Genomic DNA, 20,967 nt, shown 5'->3' with positions numbered 1-20,967 from the left:
GCCTTCATGGACGTGGCCAGGAAGACTGTACTCTTTTCAAGGAAATGAAAAATTAAAAGCCTTGTTTTATAAATTAGAGGCATAACAATGAGCAATCAAATAAAAACCAGGGCTTTCAAAGTCTATTGATTTTCACATAGTCTCCCTGGAAGTATTTTCCAGTGCTCATACTTCTATTGACAGCATCTTACCAAATATGAGTACAGTTGTGCAGTAGTTTGAACATTCTTTGGCATTGCCTTTCTTTGGGATTGGAATGAAAACTGACATATCTAGTGCAACATTTTAACAGCATCATCTTTTAGGAATTGAAAGAATTCCACTGGATTTCCATCACCTCCACTAGTTTTGTTCATAGTGATGCTTCCTAAGGCTAACCTGACTTCAGACTCCAGCATGTCTGGCTCTAGCTGAGTGATCACATCATCATGGTTATCTGGGTGATTAAGATCTTTTTTGTATAGTTCTTCTGTGTATTCTAGCCAGCTCTTCTTAATATCTTCTGCTTCTATTAGGTCCATACCATTTATGTACTTTATTGTTACCATCTTTGCATGATATGTTCCTTTGGCATCTCTAATTTTATTGATGAGATGTCTAGTCTTTCCCATTCTATGGTTTTCCTCAATTTCCTTGCATTGTTCACTGAGGAAGGCTTTCTTACCTCTGCTTGCTATTCTTGGGAACTTTGCATTCAAATGGACATATGTTTCCTTTTCTCCTTTGCCTTTTGCTTCTCTACTTTTCTCAGCTATTCGTAAGACCTCCTCAGACAACCATTTTGCCTTTTTGCATTTCTTTTCCTTGAGGATGGTCTTGGTCACTGCCTCCTGTAGAATGTCACAAACCTCCATCCATAGTTCTTCAGGCACTTTGTCAGATCTATTACCTTGAATCTATTTGTCACTTCCACTGAATAATCATAAAGGATTTGATTTCTATGAAGTCACACAGAGTCGGACACGACTGAAGTGACTTTGCAGTAGCAGCAGCATACCTGAATGGTCTAGTGATTTTCCCTACTTTCTTCAGTTTAAGTCTGAATTTGGCAGTAAGGAACTCATGATCCAAGCCATAGTCAGCTCCCAGGCTTGTTTTTGCTGACTGCATAGAGCTTCCCCATCTTCAGCTGCAAAGAATATAATTAATTTGATTTCAGTATTGACCATCTGGATATGTCCATGTGTAGAGTCTTCTCTTGTGTTGTTGGAAGAGGGTGTTTGCTATGAGCAGTGTGTTGTCTTGGCAAAACTCGATTAGTCTTTGCCCTGCTTCATTCTGTATTCCAAATCTGCCTATTATTCCAGGTATTTCTTGACTTCCTACTTTTGCATTCCAGTCCCCTATGATGAAAAGGACATCTTTTTGGGGTGTCAGTTCTAGAAGGTCTTGTAGGTCTTCATAGAGCCGTTCAACTTCAGCTTCTTCAGCATTACTGGTCGGGGCATAGACTTGGATTACTGTGATATTGAATGGTTTGCCTTGCAAACAAACAGAGTTCATTCTGTCATTTTTGAGATTGCACCCAAGTACTGCCTTTCAGACTCCTTTGTTGACTATGAGGGCTAATCCATTTCTTCTACTTCTTACCCACAGTAGTAGATATAAAAGTCCTCTGAGTTAAATTCTCCCATTCCAGTCCATTTTAGTCCCCTGATTCTAAAATGTTGACTTTCACTCTTGCCATCTCCTATTTGACCACTTCTGATTTACCTTTTAATGGGGTTGCAAAGAGTCAGACACGACTGAAAGACTGAACTGAACTGATTTACCTTAATTCATGGACCTAACATTCCAGGTTCCTATGCAATATTATTCTTTACAGCATCAGACTTTACTTATATCACCAGTCACATCCAAACTGGGCATTGTTTTCACTTTTGCTCCATCTCTTCATTCTTTTTGGGGTTATTTCTCCACTCTTGTGCAGCAGCCTATTGGGCACCTACCAACCAGGGGAGTTCATCTTTTGGTGTCATATTTTTTTGCATTTTCATATTGTTCCTGGGATTCTCAAGGCAAGAGTACTGAAGTGGTTTCCATTCCCTTCTCCAGTGGACCACGTTTTGTCAGAACTCTCCACCATGAAGAATGTCCAAACTACCACACAATTGCACTTATCTCACACTCTAGCAAAGTAATGGTCAAATTCTCCAAGTGAGGCTTCAACAGTACATTAACCGAGAACTTCCAGATGTTACAACTGGATTTAGAAAAGGTGAAGGAATGAGGGATCAAATTGCCAACATCTGTTGGACCATAGAAAATTCAACAAAGTTCCAGAATAACATCTACTTCTGCTTTATTGACTATGCCAAAGCCTTTGACTGTGTGGTTCACAACAAACTGTGGAAAATTCTTAAAGAGATGAGAATACCAGATCACCTTACCTACATCCTGAGAAATCTGTATGCCATTCCAGAAGCAGCAGTTAGAACTGGACATGGAACAACGGACTGGTACCAAATTGAGAAAGGAGTATGCTAAGGCTGTATATTGTCACCCTGCTCATTTAACTTATATGCAGCGTACATCATGCAAAATACCAGGCAGGATGAAGCACAAGCTGGAATCAAGATTGCTGAAATATCAATAACCTAGATAAGCAGATGTCACAATCCTTTGGGCAGAAAGTGAAGAGGAACTAAAGAGCCACTTGATGAAAGTGAAAGAAGAGAGTGAAAAAGCTGGCTTGAACCTCAGCATTAAAAAAAAACTAAGATCATGGCATCCAGTTCCATCACTTCATGGCATATACATGGGGAAACAGTGGAAACAGTGACAAACTTTAATTTCTTGGGCTCCAAAATCATTGCAGATGATGAGTGCAGGCATGATATTAAAAGACACTTGCATCTTGGAAGAAAAGCTATGACCAAACTAGACAGCATATTAAAAATCAGGCATTACTTTGTCAACACAGATGCATCTAGTTAAAGCTATGGTTTTTTTCATTAGTCATGTATGGATGTGAGAGTTGGACCACAAAGAATACTGAGTGCCAAAGAACTGATGCTCTTGAACTGTGGTGTTGGACAAGACTCTTGAGAGTTTTTTGGGCTGCAAGGAGATCCACCAGTCAATCCCAAAGAAAATCAATCCTGAATATTCATTGGAAGGGCTAATGCTGAACCTAAAGCTCCAATTCTTTGGCCACTTGATGCAAGGAACTGATTAATTGGAAAAGACCCTGATGCTGAGAAAGAGTGAAGGCAGGAGGAGAAGGGGACGGCAGAGGATGAGATGGTTGGATGGCATCACTGACTCAACGTGCATGAGTTTGAGCAAGCTCCAGGAGATGGTGATAGACCGGGAAGCCTGGAATGTTGCAGTCCATGGGGTCGCAAAGAGTTGAACATGAGTAAATGACTGAACTGAACTACCAAATATAGTATATGCATTTTTTTGCCATTCAAATTCTCATCATTCTTTCATGTACTGCCCTTCCTTTGGGCTCATCTTTCTACTCAACCTTGGAACTGACCTCATTTCCCTCTTTGAAATGTTTTTTTAATTCCATGTTTTCGAAATATTTCTTAGAAAATTAAGGACAGACAGAAAAAGGCAGAGCAGCAACACCTGAGAGAGACCTGTGTTTTGATTTTGACAGGAAACACTCTTTCTAGAAATTCAGGAAATATTAAATCATGCTGAATACTATTTTTCAATGTTTTTTTAATTGTTGGATAATTGCTTTACAATGTTGTGTTGGTTTCTGCCATACGTTAACATGAGTCTGTCATAAGTATACATATGTCCCCTTCTTTTTGAACTTCACTCCCACCTCCTACCCCAGCCCACATCTCTAGGTTGTCATAGAGGCCTGAGTTAAGCTCACTGTGCTGTACAACAACTTCTCATTGGCTATCTGTTTTACATATTTTAACATATGAGTTTCAATGATAGTCTCTCAATTTGCCCCACCTTCTCCCAACCCCAACCCCACTCTGTTCCAGGTCTTTTCTCTATGTCTGTGTCTCTAATTGCTGCCCTGAAAGTAGGTTCATTGGTACCATTTTTCTAGATTCCATATATATGTGTTAATATACAATATTTGTTTTTCTCTTTCTGATTTACTTCACTCTATAACAGGCTCTAGGTTTATCTACCTCACTATATTTGATTCCAGTTTGTTCCCTTATGTGGATGCTTGGCTTGTTATGAACCAGTTTATAACCCAGCATATGGTTTGCATTTGTGCTCAGTCACGGCCAACTCTTTGTGACGCTATGGACTATAGCCTGACAGCCTTCTCTGTCCATGTGCTTACCACAGCTTCTTTATCCATTCATCTGTTGATGGACATCAAGGTTGCTCCCATGTCCTGGCTATTGTGAATAGTGCTGCAATGAACACTGGGGTACCTGTGTCTTTTAGAATTGTGATTTTCTGAATATATGCCCAGTAGTGAGATTGCTGGGTCATATGGAAGTCTTATTCCTATTTTTTAAAGAAACCACCATACTATTCTGCATAGTGGCTCTATAAATTCACATTCCCACCAACTGTGTAAGAGGATTCCCATTTCTTCACATCTTCTCCAGCATTTATTTGATGATGGCCATCTTGACCCATGTGAGGTTTAACCTCATTATAGTTTTGACAAGTGAAGTTGAGTATTTTTTTCATGTGTTTATTAGCCATCTTTATCTCTTCTTTGGAGAAATAGCCATCTATTTAGGTCTTCTGCCTATTGTGTCAATGACTTATTCTTTTGTTATTGAACTACATGAGTTGCTTGTATATTTTGGAGATTAATCCTTTGTCATTTGCTTCATTTGAAAATATTTTCTCCCATTCTGAGGGTTGTCTTGTCATCTTGCTTATGATTTCCTTTGCTGTGCAAAGGCTTTTAAGTTTAATTAGGTCCCACTTGTTTTTATTTCCAACATAAGGTGGTGGAGGTCTTTAATCCGTTTTGAGTTTATATTTGTGAATGGTGTTAGGAAGTGTTCTAATTTTATTCTTTTACACATAACTGTCCAGTTTTCCCTGCGCCACTTATTGAAGAGGCTGTATTTCCTCCGTGGCATATTCTTGCCTCCTTTTTCAAAGATAAGGTGCCCAAAGTGCTTGAGTTTCTCTCTGGGCTTTCTATTTTGTTACATTGAGTCTTCCAATTCAAGAATTGGTGTCTTTCCATCTGTTTATGTCATCTTTGACTTCTTTCATCAATGTCTTATAGTTTTCTTTATACAGCTCTTTTGTGCATTTATTCCTAGATATTTTATTGTTATTGTTGCCTTGGTGAATGGAGTTGATTATTTTCCCCTTCAGATTTTTGTTACTAGTGTATTGGAATTCAGTGGATTTCTGTGTATTGATTTTGTATGCTGCAACCTTACTAAATTAACTGATTAATCTAGTAATTTTCTGATAGTATTTTTAGGGTTTTCTTTGTATTATGTATCATGCTGTTGCCAATGAAAGTTTTACTTCTTTTCCAATCTGGATCCCTTTTCTTTCTTGTTCTTCTCTATTGCCATTTAAAATTAACTCCAATTTTACCTTTTCATTATGGCTGTGAAATAAGAACATTCATATAAAACATTTCCTGAGGAAAAGATAAGGTAAAATTTTCTTCAAGAGAAAATCAATAACAGCTACCTCAGAAAGTTGTTTAAGAAAAGCTATGATGAACCTGACAGTGTATTAAAAACCAGAAACATCACTGCCAACAATGATCTGTATAGTCAAAGCTATGGGTTTTTCAGTAGTCATGTAGGGATGTGAGAGTTGGACAATAAAGAAGGCTGAGCACACAAGAACTGATGCTTTTAGACTGTACTGCTAGAGAATACTCTGGAGAGTCCTTTGGACTGTGAGATCAAACCAGTAAATCCTGCAGAAAATCAACTCTAAATATTAATTGGAAGGACTGATGCTGAAGCTGAAGGTCCAATAGTTTGGCCACCTGATGTGGAGAACACATTCACTGGAAAAGACCCTGATGCTGGGAAAAATTGTGAAATTTTCCAAGCACCTGGAAAGATGCTTGGAAAGCATCACTAGATCATGGACATGAGTTTGAGGAAACTCAGGGAACTAGTGAAGGACAGGGGAGCCTCGTGTGCTGCAGTCCATGAGAGCACAAAGAGTTGGATACGAATTAGTGACTGAAAATGAAATAAAGCTGTTCACAAGATTCAATGAGCCAATATGAAGAAAATAATTAGAATAGGCCTGGAATATAGTAATTGCTGAAAAAAATTAACTCTACCCTTCTCTTTCTTCTCTCTCCTCATTATTATAAAAGTATTATAATAATATAAAGAGTTCAAATATACTTTATTTTGTAAACTTTAAAAATATTTAAGTAGATATTTATATTTTATTTACAACCCTCTAGTGATTGTTATTGTTGCATTTCGTGAAAGTTCCAAATAGAATAAAAACTTCCTAATAATGTCATTTCTATTACCTGGTAAAATGAAAATTTCAGAAATCCGCATCAATTCTCACATTCTTTTCGTCAAGCTAAATGGCCTATAAAATTGCAACACCAATCTGTTTTCTTTACTTCATTCAGAATATTTGAATAAAAAATTTATAGAAAATTCTGAAGCAATATTCAACCTTATCCAGTTAATTAGGTTCAGTGTGGGGAATTTTTTTTTTAACATGGGAACAGATGAAAAGGACTCATACAACTGTACTGAAAGAGTTTTGGAAGATTATGAGTAATAGAAAGCATTTTTAAGAACTTTACTCTTTTAATGATATAATCACTTGCATTTCCTGGAGAAAAAGAGAACCTTTTGGATGGTATCCTTGAAGGCTTGTTTCACTTGCTGGTTTCTCAGTGAATATATAAATGGATTCATCATAGGAGGAACAGAAGCATTCAGAATAGATGCTCCTTTGTTCAAGGATGCCTTTTCCTTTGCTGATGGGTTGGCATACATGAATATACAGCTTCCATAAGAGATGAAAATGACAATCATGTGAGAGGAGCATGTAGAAAATGCCTTTTTTCTCTGACTGGCAGAAGGCAGCCTCAGAATTGTCTTGATGATGAACATGTAGGATAGAATTATTAATGCCAAAGTAAAAAGCAGAATCTCTAATGCAGAGTAAAAACCAATCACTTCAAGGAGCCATGTGTCTGAGCAAGATAGTTTCAAGAGGGGGAAATAGTCACAAGCAAAGTGATCAATGATATTAGAACCACAGTAATCTAACTGGAGAAAAAGAATAACAGGTGGGAAGATGTTTAAGAACCCTGCCAGCCAAGCACAAAAGACAAGCAATACACAGACTCTGTCGTTCATGATGGTTGTGTAATGCAGGGGTTTGCAGATGGCTACATAGCGATCATAAGACATGGCTGTTAGAAGATAAAACTCAGTGATACCCAAGAAAATGAAGAAAAACAGCTGAGCTGTACAATCATTGTATGAAATCGTTTTGTCCCTGGTGATAATTGTGCCCAGAAATCTAGGAATACCAACAGTTGTAAAGGAGATTTCTAATATAGAGAAGTTCCTGAGGAAAAAATACACAGGTGTCTGTAGATGGGAGTCCACCAAGGTGAGAATGATGATGGTCAAATTTCCAGTGACACTTAATATATATGTGATGATTAAAAAGAGAAAAGTCACAATCTGAAGCTCTGGGTCATCTGATAGCCCCAGAAGAATGAATTCTGTGGGTCTTGTGTGGTTTTCATTGCTGATCCTTTCCCCCATTCAAAGAGAAAAATGGATGTGTCTCCTATAGGAAATAAATGATTAAAATACATTTGAGGATAGAATACAAATCTTTTAAAATATCCATCATGATGATAATAAATGAAATTTAAAATTCACCTACAGAACTCTCTCCAATTTCCATTCAACTTTTCATTCTAGTAAGGAATATTATCTGAAGTTCAAAATCATTATTTCTTCTTCAAAAATACATTATCATAGACTATGGATAAAATAAAACTCTTACGATAACACTTAAATAGGGTTATCTTTTCTAATAATTTTTAATTTGTTCAAGGTATTCTTTAAAACATTTAGCTTCCTTTGTAAAAGGTACAGATATATTTTAATTGATTCTCCTCCTTTCCTCAGTATTATAAAAACCAGTATACTTCGCAGATAATCTAAATAGAGTTTGAAAGCATACAGACTTTATGTATGCCTACTTCCACATTTTATATTTTGCATAACTGAGGCCCACTTTGTTTAGGTGACTTTCACTAGTTTAAACGATTAGTGAACATAGTAAATCTGTGGGAAATTCTTAAAGAGATGGGAATACCAGACAATCTAACCTGTATCCAGAGAAACCTATATGCAGGACAAGAAGCAGCAGTTAGGACTAGACATGGAACAATGGACTGTTTCAAATATGGGAAAGGAGTACTTCAAGGCTGTATATTACCACACTGCGTGTTTGTGTGTGTGTGTGTGTTAGTTACTCAGTTGTGTCTGACTTTTTATAACCCCATGGACTGTTGCCACAGTCCATGTGGATCACAACAAACTGTGGAAAATTCTTATAGAGATGGGAATACCAGACCACCTGACCTGCTTCCTGAGAAATCTGTATGCAGGTCAGGAAGCAACAGTTAGAACTGTACATGGAACAAAAGAATGGTTCTAAATCGGGGAAGGAGTACCTCAAGGCTGCATATTGTCACCCTGCTTATTTAACTTATATGCAGAGTACATCATGCAAAATGCCAGGCTGGATGAAGCACAAGTTGGAATCAAGATTGCGGGCAGAAATATCAATAACCTCAGGTATGCAGATGACACCACCCTTATGGCAGAAAGCAAAGAAGAACTAAAGAGCCTCTTGACAAAAGTGAAAGAGGCGGAGAGTTAAAAAGTTAGCTGAAAATGCAACATTCAGAAAACTAAGATCATGGCAACCAGTCCCATCACTTCATGGCAAATAGATGGGGAAACAGTGGAAACAATGACAGACTTTATTTTGGGGGGCTCTAAAATCAATGCAGATGGTGACTGTAGCCATGAAATTAAAAGATGCTTGCTTCTTGGAAGAAAAGCTATGACCAACCTCGACAGCATTTTAAAAAGCAGAGACATTATTTTGCCAACAAAAGTCCATCTAGTCAAAGCTTTGGTTTTTCTAGTAGTCATTTGTGGATGTGAGAGTTGGACTATAAAGAAAGCTGAGCGTGGAAAAATTGATGCTTTTGAACTGTGGTGTTTGAGAAGACTCCTGAGAGCCCCTTGGACTGCAAGAAGATCAGGCCAGTCAATCCTAAATGAAATCAGTTCTGAATATTCATTGGAAGAGCTGCTTCACTGGAAAAGACCCTGATGCTGGGAAAGATTGAGGGCTGAGGTGAAGGGGATGAAAGAAGATGAGACGCCTTCATGGCATCATAGATTCAGTGGACGTGAGTTTGAGCAAACTCCAGGAAATAGTGAGAAGACTGGCATGCTGCAGTTCATGGGGTTGGAAAGAGTCAGACACAACTAACCACCTGAGCAACAACAACACAGCATAGTAATATCTCAATTTAGAATATAGGTAGATACCCATGGGAATATTTTTGTGGCACTCTATCCTAATTTACTTTCATAAACGTTTGGTTGATGCAATGCCTTAATTTCTTCTTTTTCTGATAAAAGACCGAAAGCACAAGAAAGTGTAACGTCCGCTACCAAATTAAATAATTGCTACATTCAGTTTAGTTCATACAATACACACTTATTTTCTTTTGTTTTACAATTTTGCCTTAGCAAATGAATAAGTAGATGGGCAAAATCTTTACTGGGAAGCAGATATTCCTTTAAATAAGGAATGTCATTTTTATCTTTTTAGTTCTATAAACAAAAACCATTTAACTTAGGAAAAAATAATGAACAACACAATACTTATGGCTATGCTGCTCGTTTAGGACTCCATGAATAGCATTCTTGTTCGTAAACCACCATTTACTCTTTAATAACAAAAATTTCCTAAATTCCCAAACCCATATACACATACTAGTTTAAAACACATGAATGAAATGTAATAATATGCATTAACCTGAATAATAACAAATTGTACTTGCTTCCTGGTTTTTCTTGATGATTTAGTCTCAAATTTTACGGTCTGATCACTTTAATAATTATATAATTTCAGAGTTGGTGAGTTGAGTTAGCAATTTATTTGGTTTCAATTTTACTCTCAAAACAAATATGGTGACTTAACCGTGTCATTGCTCTCAAGGATTATATTCTCACTGTGGTTCAACTGGTAATATTTGACCCACAATATCCTTCATTCCTGATATTGCAAAATTGGGGCACATTTCACTATACTGTGACTCATAATTGATTCTTGTCTCTTATCCAAGCTCTGTGTACAAACTCAGTTGAACTTGGGGGGACTAGTCAAATATTTCTTACACCTTTTCACATAATAAAAGCACTATTTATTAAAACATTTTCTTCATATTAATGCACAGACTTTAAATGAAGATTTTGTAATTCTATGATTATTTATCCATGCAATTTAAGTAATATTTTCCTTAGGCTTCAGAGACTGTTATATTTTTCTACAAATGCTGCTTTGAGAAAAAGAGATTTAGAAATTTCTTCTCCATGTATGTCATACACAAGGAATTGGATTTACCTTGTCTTTCCTGTTTTCTCAGGGTAATTTGTTAAGTAAACAGAGGGCTGATGAGGCATTATTAAAAGACACAGGTAAATCGGTTTTGTGAGGATTAATAAGAAAGTGCTTATGCTTCCTAGTAGCTCAGTGGTAAAGCATCCACTTGCTAATGCTAGAGATGTGGCTGTGATCCCTGAAGTGGGAAGATTCCTCAAGCCATGGAACAACTAAGACAGTTTGCCACAAAATCTAAGCCTATGCTCTAGAGCTCAGGAACTGCAATTACCGAGTCAACATGCTGCTACTATTGAAGCCCTTACCACCTACAGCCCGTGCTCCACATGAAGAGAAGCCACCGCAATGAGAAGCTCATACACCGTAAGTAGAGAGTAGCCCCCAACTGTCTCAACTAGAGAAAGCCGGTGCAGCCAAAAATAAATCAATAAGTAAAATTATTTTAAAAAAGAAAGTGTCAAAAACCAAAATGACTAAGCTAAATGAGGTAACATCATAAACAACATGTCATATTGAGTGTGCAAAAATTTGATTTATATTTAGAAATTGACAAACTCAACAAATCAGCCCCTCAATTTCACCTCTGAGAGGCAGTTGTTAAACGTTTACTATTCTGTCAATTAGAACATCTGTCAGTCATGTGGTGGATACTCAATAAATATTTCTGAATAAATAAATATTTGAAATAATTTTGGTGTATAATCAATCTCCAGTACTCAATAAAATCTTAACTACTGATTTTTAAAGAATTTGAGATAAAGTAATCATTTATAAAAAAAAAAAACGAAATTCTGTACAGCAATTATCCTTCAATTAAAAAATAAAGAAATTAAAAAAAAAAGAATTTGAGAAACAAAATGTGAAAAGATTCACTATTTGGATAAAAAAATGTTAGTTGCTCAGTCATATCCAACTCTTTGCAACCCCATGGACTATAGCCCACCAGGTTCCTCTGTCCATGGAATTCTCCAGGCAAGAATCCTGGAGTGGGTTTCCATTCCCTTCAAATATAAAGGCAAAGTCTCTTACCAGGGCAGACTTCAAGAACCTGTGCACAATTGGGTCCCATGATGTGGTCCAGACAGGCTCCAGCACACCACTGCTGGGAGTGAACCAGTTCATCTACAGAGTGAACAAAGATCCCTGTTTTCATGGGGGTGAGGGATGGGAGAGAATGTGGATAATAAGCATGAATGTAATAAGTGTTTTGAAAAGGAAGAGAAAACTGAAATGCCTTGGAAGTGGGGTGCTAGTATAATTTTAAATAGTATCAGTGGGGTAGATTTTATTGAGGTGATATTTGGATAGAGATCTGAAGGAGGGATGGGTGCTAACCATGTGATTATCTGGGAGAGGGAGACTTTCCAGTTTAAGAAACATTTAGTGTAAATACAGTAAGGTCCTAGAAGGAAAATCATGCTGATTGCAAAGAATGATTTTTGGTTGTTTATTTTATTTTCTCATTTCTGATATTTTTCAATTTTTGTTGAACTAGTTTCCTGGATAGAATCTCCAGGAGAGTATTGAATAAAGCAGTTATAGTGGTCCTTCACATCTTAAAACTGATTTTACCAAGACTACAGCTACTATGTAAAACATTAAAAATGATATGTGTTGTAAACTTTAGCCTTCCCTGGTGGCTCAGACAGTAAAGCGTCTGTCTACAATGCGGGAGACCTGGGTTCGATCCCTGGGTGGGGAAGATCTCCTGGAGAAGGAAATGGCAACCCACTCCAGTATTCTTGCCCGGAAAATCCCATGGATGGAGGAGCCTGGTAGGTTACAGTCCATGGGGTCGCAAAGAGTCAGATACGACTAAGCTTTCACTTTCTTTCTTTCTTTCTTTCTTTCTTTCTATGTGTTGTAAATTTTAAATTATGAATATTTTCAAGTATACACTAGGATAGAGAACTGGAGAAATAGTTTCAAGTATAGATCAAGCAGATTCAATAGATATGAAGGCTATTTTATATTGCTTTACCTGTTTTTTGAAAAGATTTGAAACATTTTGTTGTATTTTAAACTAGAACTTACATAGCAAATTTTTTCTTACCTGCATATTATGAATTCCTAAAAAAAAAAAAATATATATATATATATTTTGCTTAATCCTGATGCAGTTTCCAAGCTAGCTAAATTAGCAAAATGTCTTTGGTATCATTTATCACCTTGCACACAGTTTCACATATTCATGCTCACTTGTTCAGTTGTGTCTGATTCTTTGTGACCCCACGGACTCTAGCCCACCAGGCTTCTCTGCTTATGGGGTTTCCCAGGCAAGAACACAGGAGGAGGTTGCTATTTCCTCCTCTAGGAGATCTTCCACACCCAGCGACTGAACCCATATCTCCTGAGTCTTCTACCTTGGCAGGAGGATTCTTTGCCACTGAGCCACTGGGAACATACTCCTAATACCCAATTGTCTCAAAACATCATTTTTTGTTGACTTGTTCAAATTGGAGCCAGACAAGGAACAGGTAGCATATCTAGTTGTGATGATCAAGTCAGGTTAGTTATGCTACTGAAATAATGTTCTATTCTGTTTTACTAAGAGACTTTAAAAAGTCATGAATGGTCACTGCATTTTATCATCGCATATATGATTTTCATTTCAACTTTTGCTTTGCATTTTTAGTCTTTTGATGAGGCAAATTCCACAAGTAAATTCTCTAAAGATAATTATCTTTGGGATAAGGCCACATGTAACATAAAATACTAGTTTTGATCATTTCTCTTAGTACACTATCTCCTTATTTATGAGTCAAATTGCTGGTGACTTTCTCACTTAATCTTTTGATATCAAAACCAATATAAATGTCCAAAAATGAGTTACAAATGTTTGCCTCATCTTTTCTTCTATGAATATTTTTTAAGTTGCCCTCATTCACCTTCTTAACAATAAATAAATAAATGACATTTGCTGTTAAATTTGAAAATCTTACATCTTTTATTGAATTTTCAAATTTTAGTCAAATTAACTTATATTAAATAAGAAATAATATACTAGCCAATGTTTATGGAAAAACTGTTGTCCATGCGTCATAGTTGGCCCACCACAAATTTGTGTTAAAAGTTTAATTGGGCACAAAAGCAGAGACATTACTTTGCCAACAAAGGTCTGGCTAGTCAAGGCTATGGTTTTTCCTGTGGTTATGTATGGATGTGAGAGTTGGACTGTGAAAAAGGCTGAGCACCAAAGAATTGATGCTTTTCAACTGTGGTGTTGGAGAAGACTCTTGAGAGTCCCTTGGACTGCAAGGAAATCCAACCAGTCCATTCTGAAGGAGATCAGCCCTGGGATTTCTTTGGAAGGAATGATGCTAAAGCTGAAACTCCAGTCCTTTGGCCACCTCATGCGAAGAGTTAACTCATTGGAAAAGACTCTGATGCTGGGAGGGATGGGGGGCAGAAGGAGAAGGGGACGACAGAGGATGAGATGGATGGATGGCATCAATGACTCGATGGACGTGAGTCTGAGTGAACTCTGGGAGTTGGTGATGGACAGTGAGGCCTGGCGTGCTGCGATTCATGGGGTTGCAAAGAGTCGGAAATGACTGAGCAACTGAACTGAACTGAGCCCTTTCATTCACATATAGTTTATAGCTGCATTTTTATGACAGAGGGGAAGAATTGAGTAATTCCTTCAGGGATGCTATGGTCTACAAATTCTAAATTAATATATTGCCCTTTAGGCACAAATTGTGTTGACTTCTGATACTGATAATTAAAATGTTTACACTGATTGAAACCTTTATAATAACCACTAAAGAGTTTGTGTAGGGTTAGAAAGCCACATTATTTGATATCAACATAAACTCCTTCATATATTTTGTAATAAAATTTACAGTTCTTTTAATTCTTGGAACTGTAACTCTCTAGTTTATGGTATATTTTTATTCAGGTATCAAGAACCCACATCATCAATCAATTCTAAACTTCAGTATTTTCAAATATTTCCAATTAACTGTAGAAATTACTGATTCAACAAGAAGGTAGGAGCTAGTAGCTCCATGACTCTTTCCAAATTGGAAAGCTCTTTAGTAATCTTTAAAGTTGTTTTCTTTGTTTTTCAGCAATTATGGATCTAAACTTTCAACTGAGTACAATGTATGCATATCAGGAATAATTTGGCTCAATAAATTAGGATTATAGTCATAATAGAAAAAAGGTTAGCAAATGTAAGTTGAGTCTGGGCAACATTTCACCTTTTTCTGAAGTGCACATGCCACCTTCTCCAGGATAGATTACATCCTGGGCCATAAATCTAGCCTTGATAAATTCAAAAAAAGTTGAAATCATTCCAAGCATCTTTTCTGACCACAATGCAGTCAGATTAGATCTCAATTACAAGAGAAAAACTATTAAAAATGCCAACATATGGAGGCTGAACAACACGCTGCTGAATAACCAACAAATCACAGAAGAAATCAAAAAAGAAATCAAAATATGCATAGAAACGAATGAAAATGAAAACACAACAACCCAAACCTGTGGGACACTGTAAAAGCAGTGCTAAGGGGAAAGTTCATAACAATACAGGCAGACCTCAAGAAACAAGAAAAAAGTCAAATAAATAACCTAATTCTACACCTAAAGCAACTAGAAAAGGAAGAATGAAGAACCCCAGGGTTAGTAGAAGGAAAGAAATCTTAAAAATTAGGGCAGAAATAAATGCAAAAGAAACAAAAGAGACCATAGCCAAAATCAACAAAGTCAAAAGTTGGTTCTATGAAAGAATAAATAAAACTGACAAACCATTAGCCAGACTCATCAAGAAACAAAGCGAGAAAAATCAAATCAATAAAATTAGAAATGAAAATGGAGAGATCACAGCAGACAACACACAAATACAGAGGATCATAAGAGACTACTATCAGCAATTATATGCCAATAAAATGGACAACGTGGAAGAAATGGACAAATTCTTAGAAAAGTACAACTTTCCAAAACTGGACCAGGAAGAAATAGAAAATCTTAACAGACCCATCACAAGCACGGAAATTGAAACTGTAATCAGAAATCATCCAGCAAACAAAAGCCCAGGTCCAGACGTCTTCACAGCTGAATTCTACGAAAAATTTAGAGAAGAGCTAACACCTACCCTACTCAAATTCTTCCAGAAAATTGCAGAGGAAGGTCAACTTCCAAACGCATTCTTTGAGGCCACCATCACCCTAATACCAAAACCTGACAAAGATGCCACAAAAAAAGAAAACTACAGGCCAATATCACTGATGAACATAGATGCAAAAATCCTTAACCAAATTCTAGCAAACAGAATCCAACAACACATTAAAGAGATCATACACCATGACCAAGTGGGCTTTATCCCAGGGATGCAAGGATTCTTCAATATCCACAAATCAATCAATGTAATACACCACATTAACAAATTGAAAACTAAAAGCCATATGATTATCTCAACAGATGCAGAGAAAGCCTTTGACAAAATTCAACATCTGTTTATGACAGAAACCTTCCAGAAAGCAGGAATAGAAGGAACATACCTCAACATAATAAAAGCTATATATGACAAACCCACAGCAAACATTGTCCTCAGTGGTGAAAAATTGAAAGCATTTCCCCTAAAGTGAGGAACAAGACAAGGGTGCCCACTTTCACCATTACTATTCAACATAGTTTTGGAAGTTTTGGGCACAGCAATCAGAGCAGAAAAAGAAATAAAAGGAATCCAAATTGGAAAAGAAGAAATAGAAAGTCCTCTTTTTTAAATTAACCTTTTTATTTTGTATTGTAGTATAGCCAGTTAGCAATGTTGTGACAGTTTCAGGTAGAAAGCAAAGGGACTCAAATCATATGTATACATGTATCCATTCTCTTTCTATATCCCCTCCCATCTCGGCAGTCACATACATTGAGCACAATTCGCTGTGCTATAGGTCCTTATTGGTTATCCATTTTAAATATAGCAGTGTGTACCTGTCCATCCCAGCTCCCTAACTATCCTTCGCCTGTCCTTCTCATCCACAACTATGAGTTCATTCTCTAAGTCTGAGTCTGTTTCTGCTTTATAAATAAGTTTGTTTGTAACACATCTTCTTAGATTCTGCATATAAGGAATGTCATATGATGTTTCTGCTTCTTGGTCTGACTTACTTCACTCAGTATGACAATCCTCTAGGTCCATTCAAAATTCTTTCTTAATGCTTCTTTACATCTGATTTTGACCTGAATAATTTGGTAAAAGGTCACAACATTTGGCGATATAGTGACCATATGAGCATGAGCCCTACCAGCAATACAAACAAAATATAGACTTTAGCTCTCACGATGATTTCTTGTATCCTTCTTTAACCCCTTAGAAAATGAGCTTGTGAGTGGTCTTGAAAACAAAAGACTTGGGATGAAAGAGTAAATCATGGAAAATAATATTTCCTAATGCGAAAAAAGATTATTTAAGGAAGAAGTGACTAAGTGCACCAGATATTTATGAGAAGTTGAGAAAAAATAGCTTTGAGTTATCTATTAATTTTCAGCTACACAGTGGACATTGGAAACTTCAGAAAAAAAGTTTTTGAGAGAGATAAGAAGGAAAACCAGATTCAAGTTATGTATGGATAGATAGAAGTTGAGATATGAAAAAAAAAAAAAGAAATGATAGTTTGGAAACATTTGGCCATGAAAGGGAGGAAAAAGACAGGGTGATTGATATCTAGAGAAAATAAAAGATAAGAGAAGATTATTTATAATTGTTATTTGATATGTCTTCAAGATGGAGAATTAGAAGTCTACTTAATAGCTGTTGTGAAGGAGTTGTACTAAACAAAGTAGCTCCCCACCTCCCATGCAAACACATTTTGAAAATAGAATAATATAACCTTATGCCGGGGTCCAGCCCCGGCTGATCCAGGGTATTCGAAGTGGGGATGGCGTTGGTGACCTATTTATTTAAATATTTTATCAAAGATATAAAGAGTAATAGGATGAGGATAGCTCAGTAGGAAAATTCAGTGAAGAAAAGAGACTGAGTAGCTTGGTTTACGCGGGAGACCAATAAAACTTCAAGACAAGAAGTTTGCACCACTTACGTAGGCCACAGGCATCCTTCCATTCTCCCGAAGGAGAGGAGACACTGAGTCCTCCCCAGTTGGATCTTAGAAGCCCAGGCATAATTAGTAAGCATGGCGGGTTCCGCGCTCCAGATGGAGACTCAACCAGAGTGAGAGAGAGAGAGACATGGGGAGACCAATATTTCGAGAAACTGATCCCAATTCTTTATTTTCCATGGTCTACTTTTATACACTGAGATGTTACGCAAAAGTCATGCTGGGTCAGCAGTCCTGACTTTTGTCAAAGTCAGGTGCTTCATACAAATGTATACAGAGGTCTTAGGGGTGTTACATCATCTTCTGGCCAGGGGCCTGCTGACAATTTATGACCCTCTCCTTGTGACAGCAGTCAGTCAACCAGGACACTTATTTCTCCAGGGGTAATTATTCTTAAAACAGACACCACCCAAATAAAGTTACATTCCTATAGGATGAGGGTGTAGTGGGTTTTAGTTAAGGAAAGAATTTACTTAGCCTAAGGTCTAATGTGATTAATATCAAAGGTTAATACTTATTTCTTCTATATATTCATTAATGTGTGTAAGGGCAGGGGATGTGGAGACTTAGCAACAAACATTGGCTCAACAAATGAAAAACCCTTCACCAATACAATTTCTAATCAGCCCATTATACTTATACTAATAGTTTTCTAACTTTTCTAAGGAACCTGTTTTTAGAAGGTTTAAAGCATCTCGTGCCTCTCACGGTTGGGAGGCTGTGAGCGATCACATGTGGCCGGACAAGCCTGTCAGGCAGGCTAGAGAACCTTCAGAGGAGTTTGTAGGTTAAAACACTCTTGTCACGCCCAGGAGTTTTTATTAACTGGAGCTTTAAGTTAACTCCTTCTCTGAAAGAGGTGGTGGGGGACAGCCCCCCGTAAAGTCAGAGGTGTAGGTGAGAGCACAAAGTAGTAAAGTAGGCAGGCTCTGGTTATGGGGGTAGATGCTCGAGGATTTCCAGGGGGACTCCTGAGGCTCGATCCCGCCTTTGCGTATGTCGAGCCTCCTTCCTCATGACCTTTGCCACGGGCGGAGTACCTCACTCTGGCCCCCAACAACCTTAATTTTAGGGTTATTAATTTACCTAGTTTCAATATTGTTGTTGTTAGAAAACAGGGAGGCCTGTGGAGTAGAGGGAAGGGACAGTTGATCTGTTTAACTGCCACATTTTTTAAGCTTGCCATCTAATACAGGATTGGAAAAGGTCAGTTTTCATTCCAAACCCAAAGAAAGGCAATGCCAAAGAATGCTCAAACTACCACACAATTGCCCTCATCTCACATGCTAGTAAAGCAATGCTCAAAATTCTCCAAGCCAGGCTTCAGCAATACATGAACCATGACCTTCCAAATGTTCAAGCTGGTTTTAGAAAAGGCAGAGGAACCAGAGATCAAATTGCCAAGATCCACTGGATCATGGAAAAAGCAAGAGAGCTCCAGAAAAACATCTATTTCTGCTATACTAACTATACAAAAGCCTTTGACTGTGTGGATCACAATAAACTGTGGGAAATTCTGAAAGAGATGGGAATACCAGACCACCTGACCTGCCTCTTGAGAAACCTATATGCAGGTCAGGAAGCAAGTGTACCCCTAATGGAACAACAGACTGGTTCCATATAGGAAAAGGAGTATGTCAAGGCTGTATATTGTCAACCTGCTTATTTAACTTATATGCAGAGTACATCATGAGAAACGCTGGGCTAGAAGAAGCACAAGCTGGAAACAAGATAGCTGGGAGAAATATCAATAACCTCAGATATGCAGATAACACCACCCTTATGGCAGAAAGTGAAGAGGAACTCAAAAGCCTCTTGATGAAAGTGAAAGTGGAGAGTGAAAAAGTTGGCTTAAAGCTCAGTATTCAGAAAATGAAGATCATGGCATCTGGTCCCATCACTTCATGGCAAATAGATGGGGAAACAGTGGAAACAGTGTCAGACTTTATTTTTTGGGCTCCAGTATCACTGCAGATGGTGATTGCAGCCATGAAGTCAAAAGAGGCTTACTCCTTGGAAGGAAAGTTGTGACCAACCTAGATAGCATATTCAAAAGCAGAGACATTACTTTGCCAACAAAGGTCCGTCTAGTCAAGGCTATGGTTTTTCCAGTGGTCATGTATGGATGGGAGAGGTGGACTATAAGAATTGATGCTTTTGAACTATGATATTGGAGAAGACTCTTGAGAGTCCCTTGGACTGCAAGGAGATCAAACCATATCCTAAAGGAGATCAGCCCTGGGATTTCTTTGAAAGGAATGATGCGAAAGCTGAAACTCCAGTACTTTGGCCACCTCATGGGAAGAGTTGACTCATTGGAAAAGACTCTGATGCTGGAAGGGATTGGCGGCAGGAGGAGAAGGGGACGACAGAGGATGAGATGGCTGGATGGCATCACCGACTTGATGGATGTGAGTTTGAGTGAACTCTGGGAGCTGGTGATGGACAGGGAGGCCAGTGTGCTGTGATTCATCGGGTTGCAAAGAGTCGGACGCGACTGAACTGAACTGAATTGACTGAACGGTTGTGGTTTTGTCATCCCCAAACAATTAAAATTGTAACTTCAGAGATCACCAAACCATAAGAAACTTAACTACAATGAAAAAGTCTCAGATATTGTGAAAATAACCAAAATATGACAGAGACACAACTTAGGCAAATGATGTTGGAAAAAATGATGCTGATAGACTTGTGCAAAGCACAGTTGCCCCAAATCTTTAATTTCTAAAAGATCCAGTACCTGCATAGCACAGTAAAATTAGATGTGCTTGTATAGCCATTGGATCTAGTATATGGTATACTAGATCCTCAGAATTTACTTATCTTTTAACTGAAAGTTTATAACCTTTGACTAGCATGTCTCCATTCCTCCCATCCACATCCGGCCTCTGGAAATTGTTTCTATAAATTTGGCTTTTTTCGATTCCACATATAAGTGATATCATATCTTGATTGTATTTCGTTAAAGGCTCTGAGCCAAACTTTGCAGATAAACTTCCTGAATTCCAAAACCAACCACAGAAATTGTAAGATAATGAATATTTATTACTGTTTTAAGTATTGAGGTATGTGGTTGCATGTTGTTGTCGTTGTTCAGTTGCTCACTCATGTTCAACTCTTTGCAACCCCAAGAACTGCAGCACGCCAGGCTTCCCTGTCCTTCACCGTCTCCTGGAGATTGCTCAAACTCATGTCCATTGAGTTTGTGATGCCATCTAAACATTTCATCCTCTGTCATCCCCTTTTCCTCCTGCCTTCAATCTTTCCCAGCATCAGGGACTTTTCTAATGAGTCTGCTCTTTCCATCAGGTGGCCAAAG

General features: G+C 37.7%; 1 protein-coding gene across 1 annotated transcript; it reads right to left on the bottom strand.

Annotated features, from left to right (window-relative positions):
• Positions 1-6,725: 6,725 nt before the first annotated feature.
• LOC133248720 (olfactory receptor 6C3-like) lies at positions 6,726-7,688 on the bottom strand. The gene has a single exon (XM_061419053.1). The coding sequence runs from the start codon at positions 7,686-7,688 to the stop codon at positions 6,726-6,728; it is 963 nt and encodes a 320-aa protein (XP_061275037.1).
• Positions 7,689-20,967: the final 13,279 nt, after the last annotated feature.

The sequence above is a fragment of the Bos javanicus genome, chromosome 5, assembly GCF_032452875.1.
Source record: "Bos javanicus breed banteng chromosome 5, ARS-OSU_banteng_1.0, whole genome shotgun sequence".
Lineage (NCBI taxonomy): Eukaryota > Metazoa > Chordata > Mammalia > Artiodactyla > Bovidae > Bos > Bos javanicus.
The sequence above is the reverse complement of the archived record's forward strand: the minus strand, read 5'-3'. Positions and strand labels throughout refer to the sequence as shown.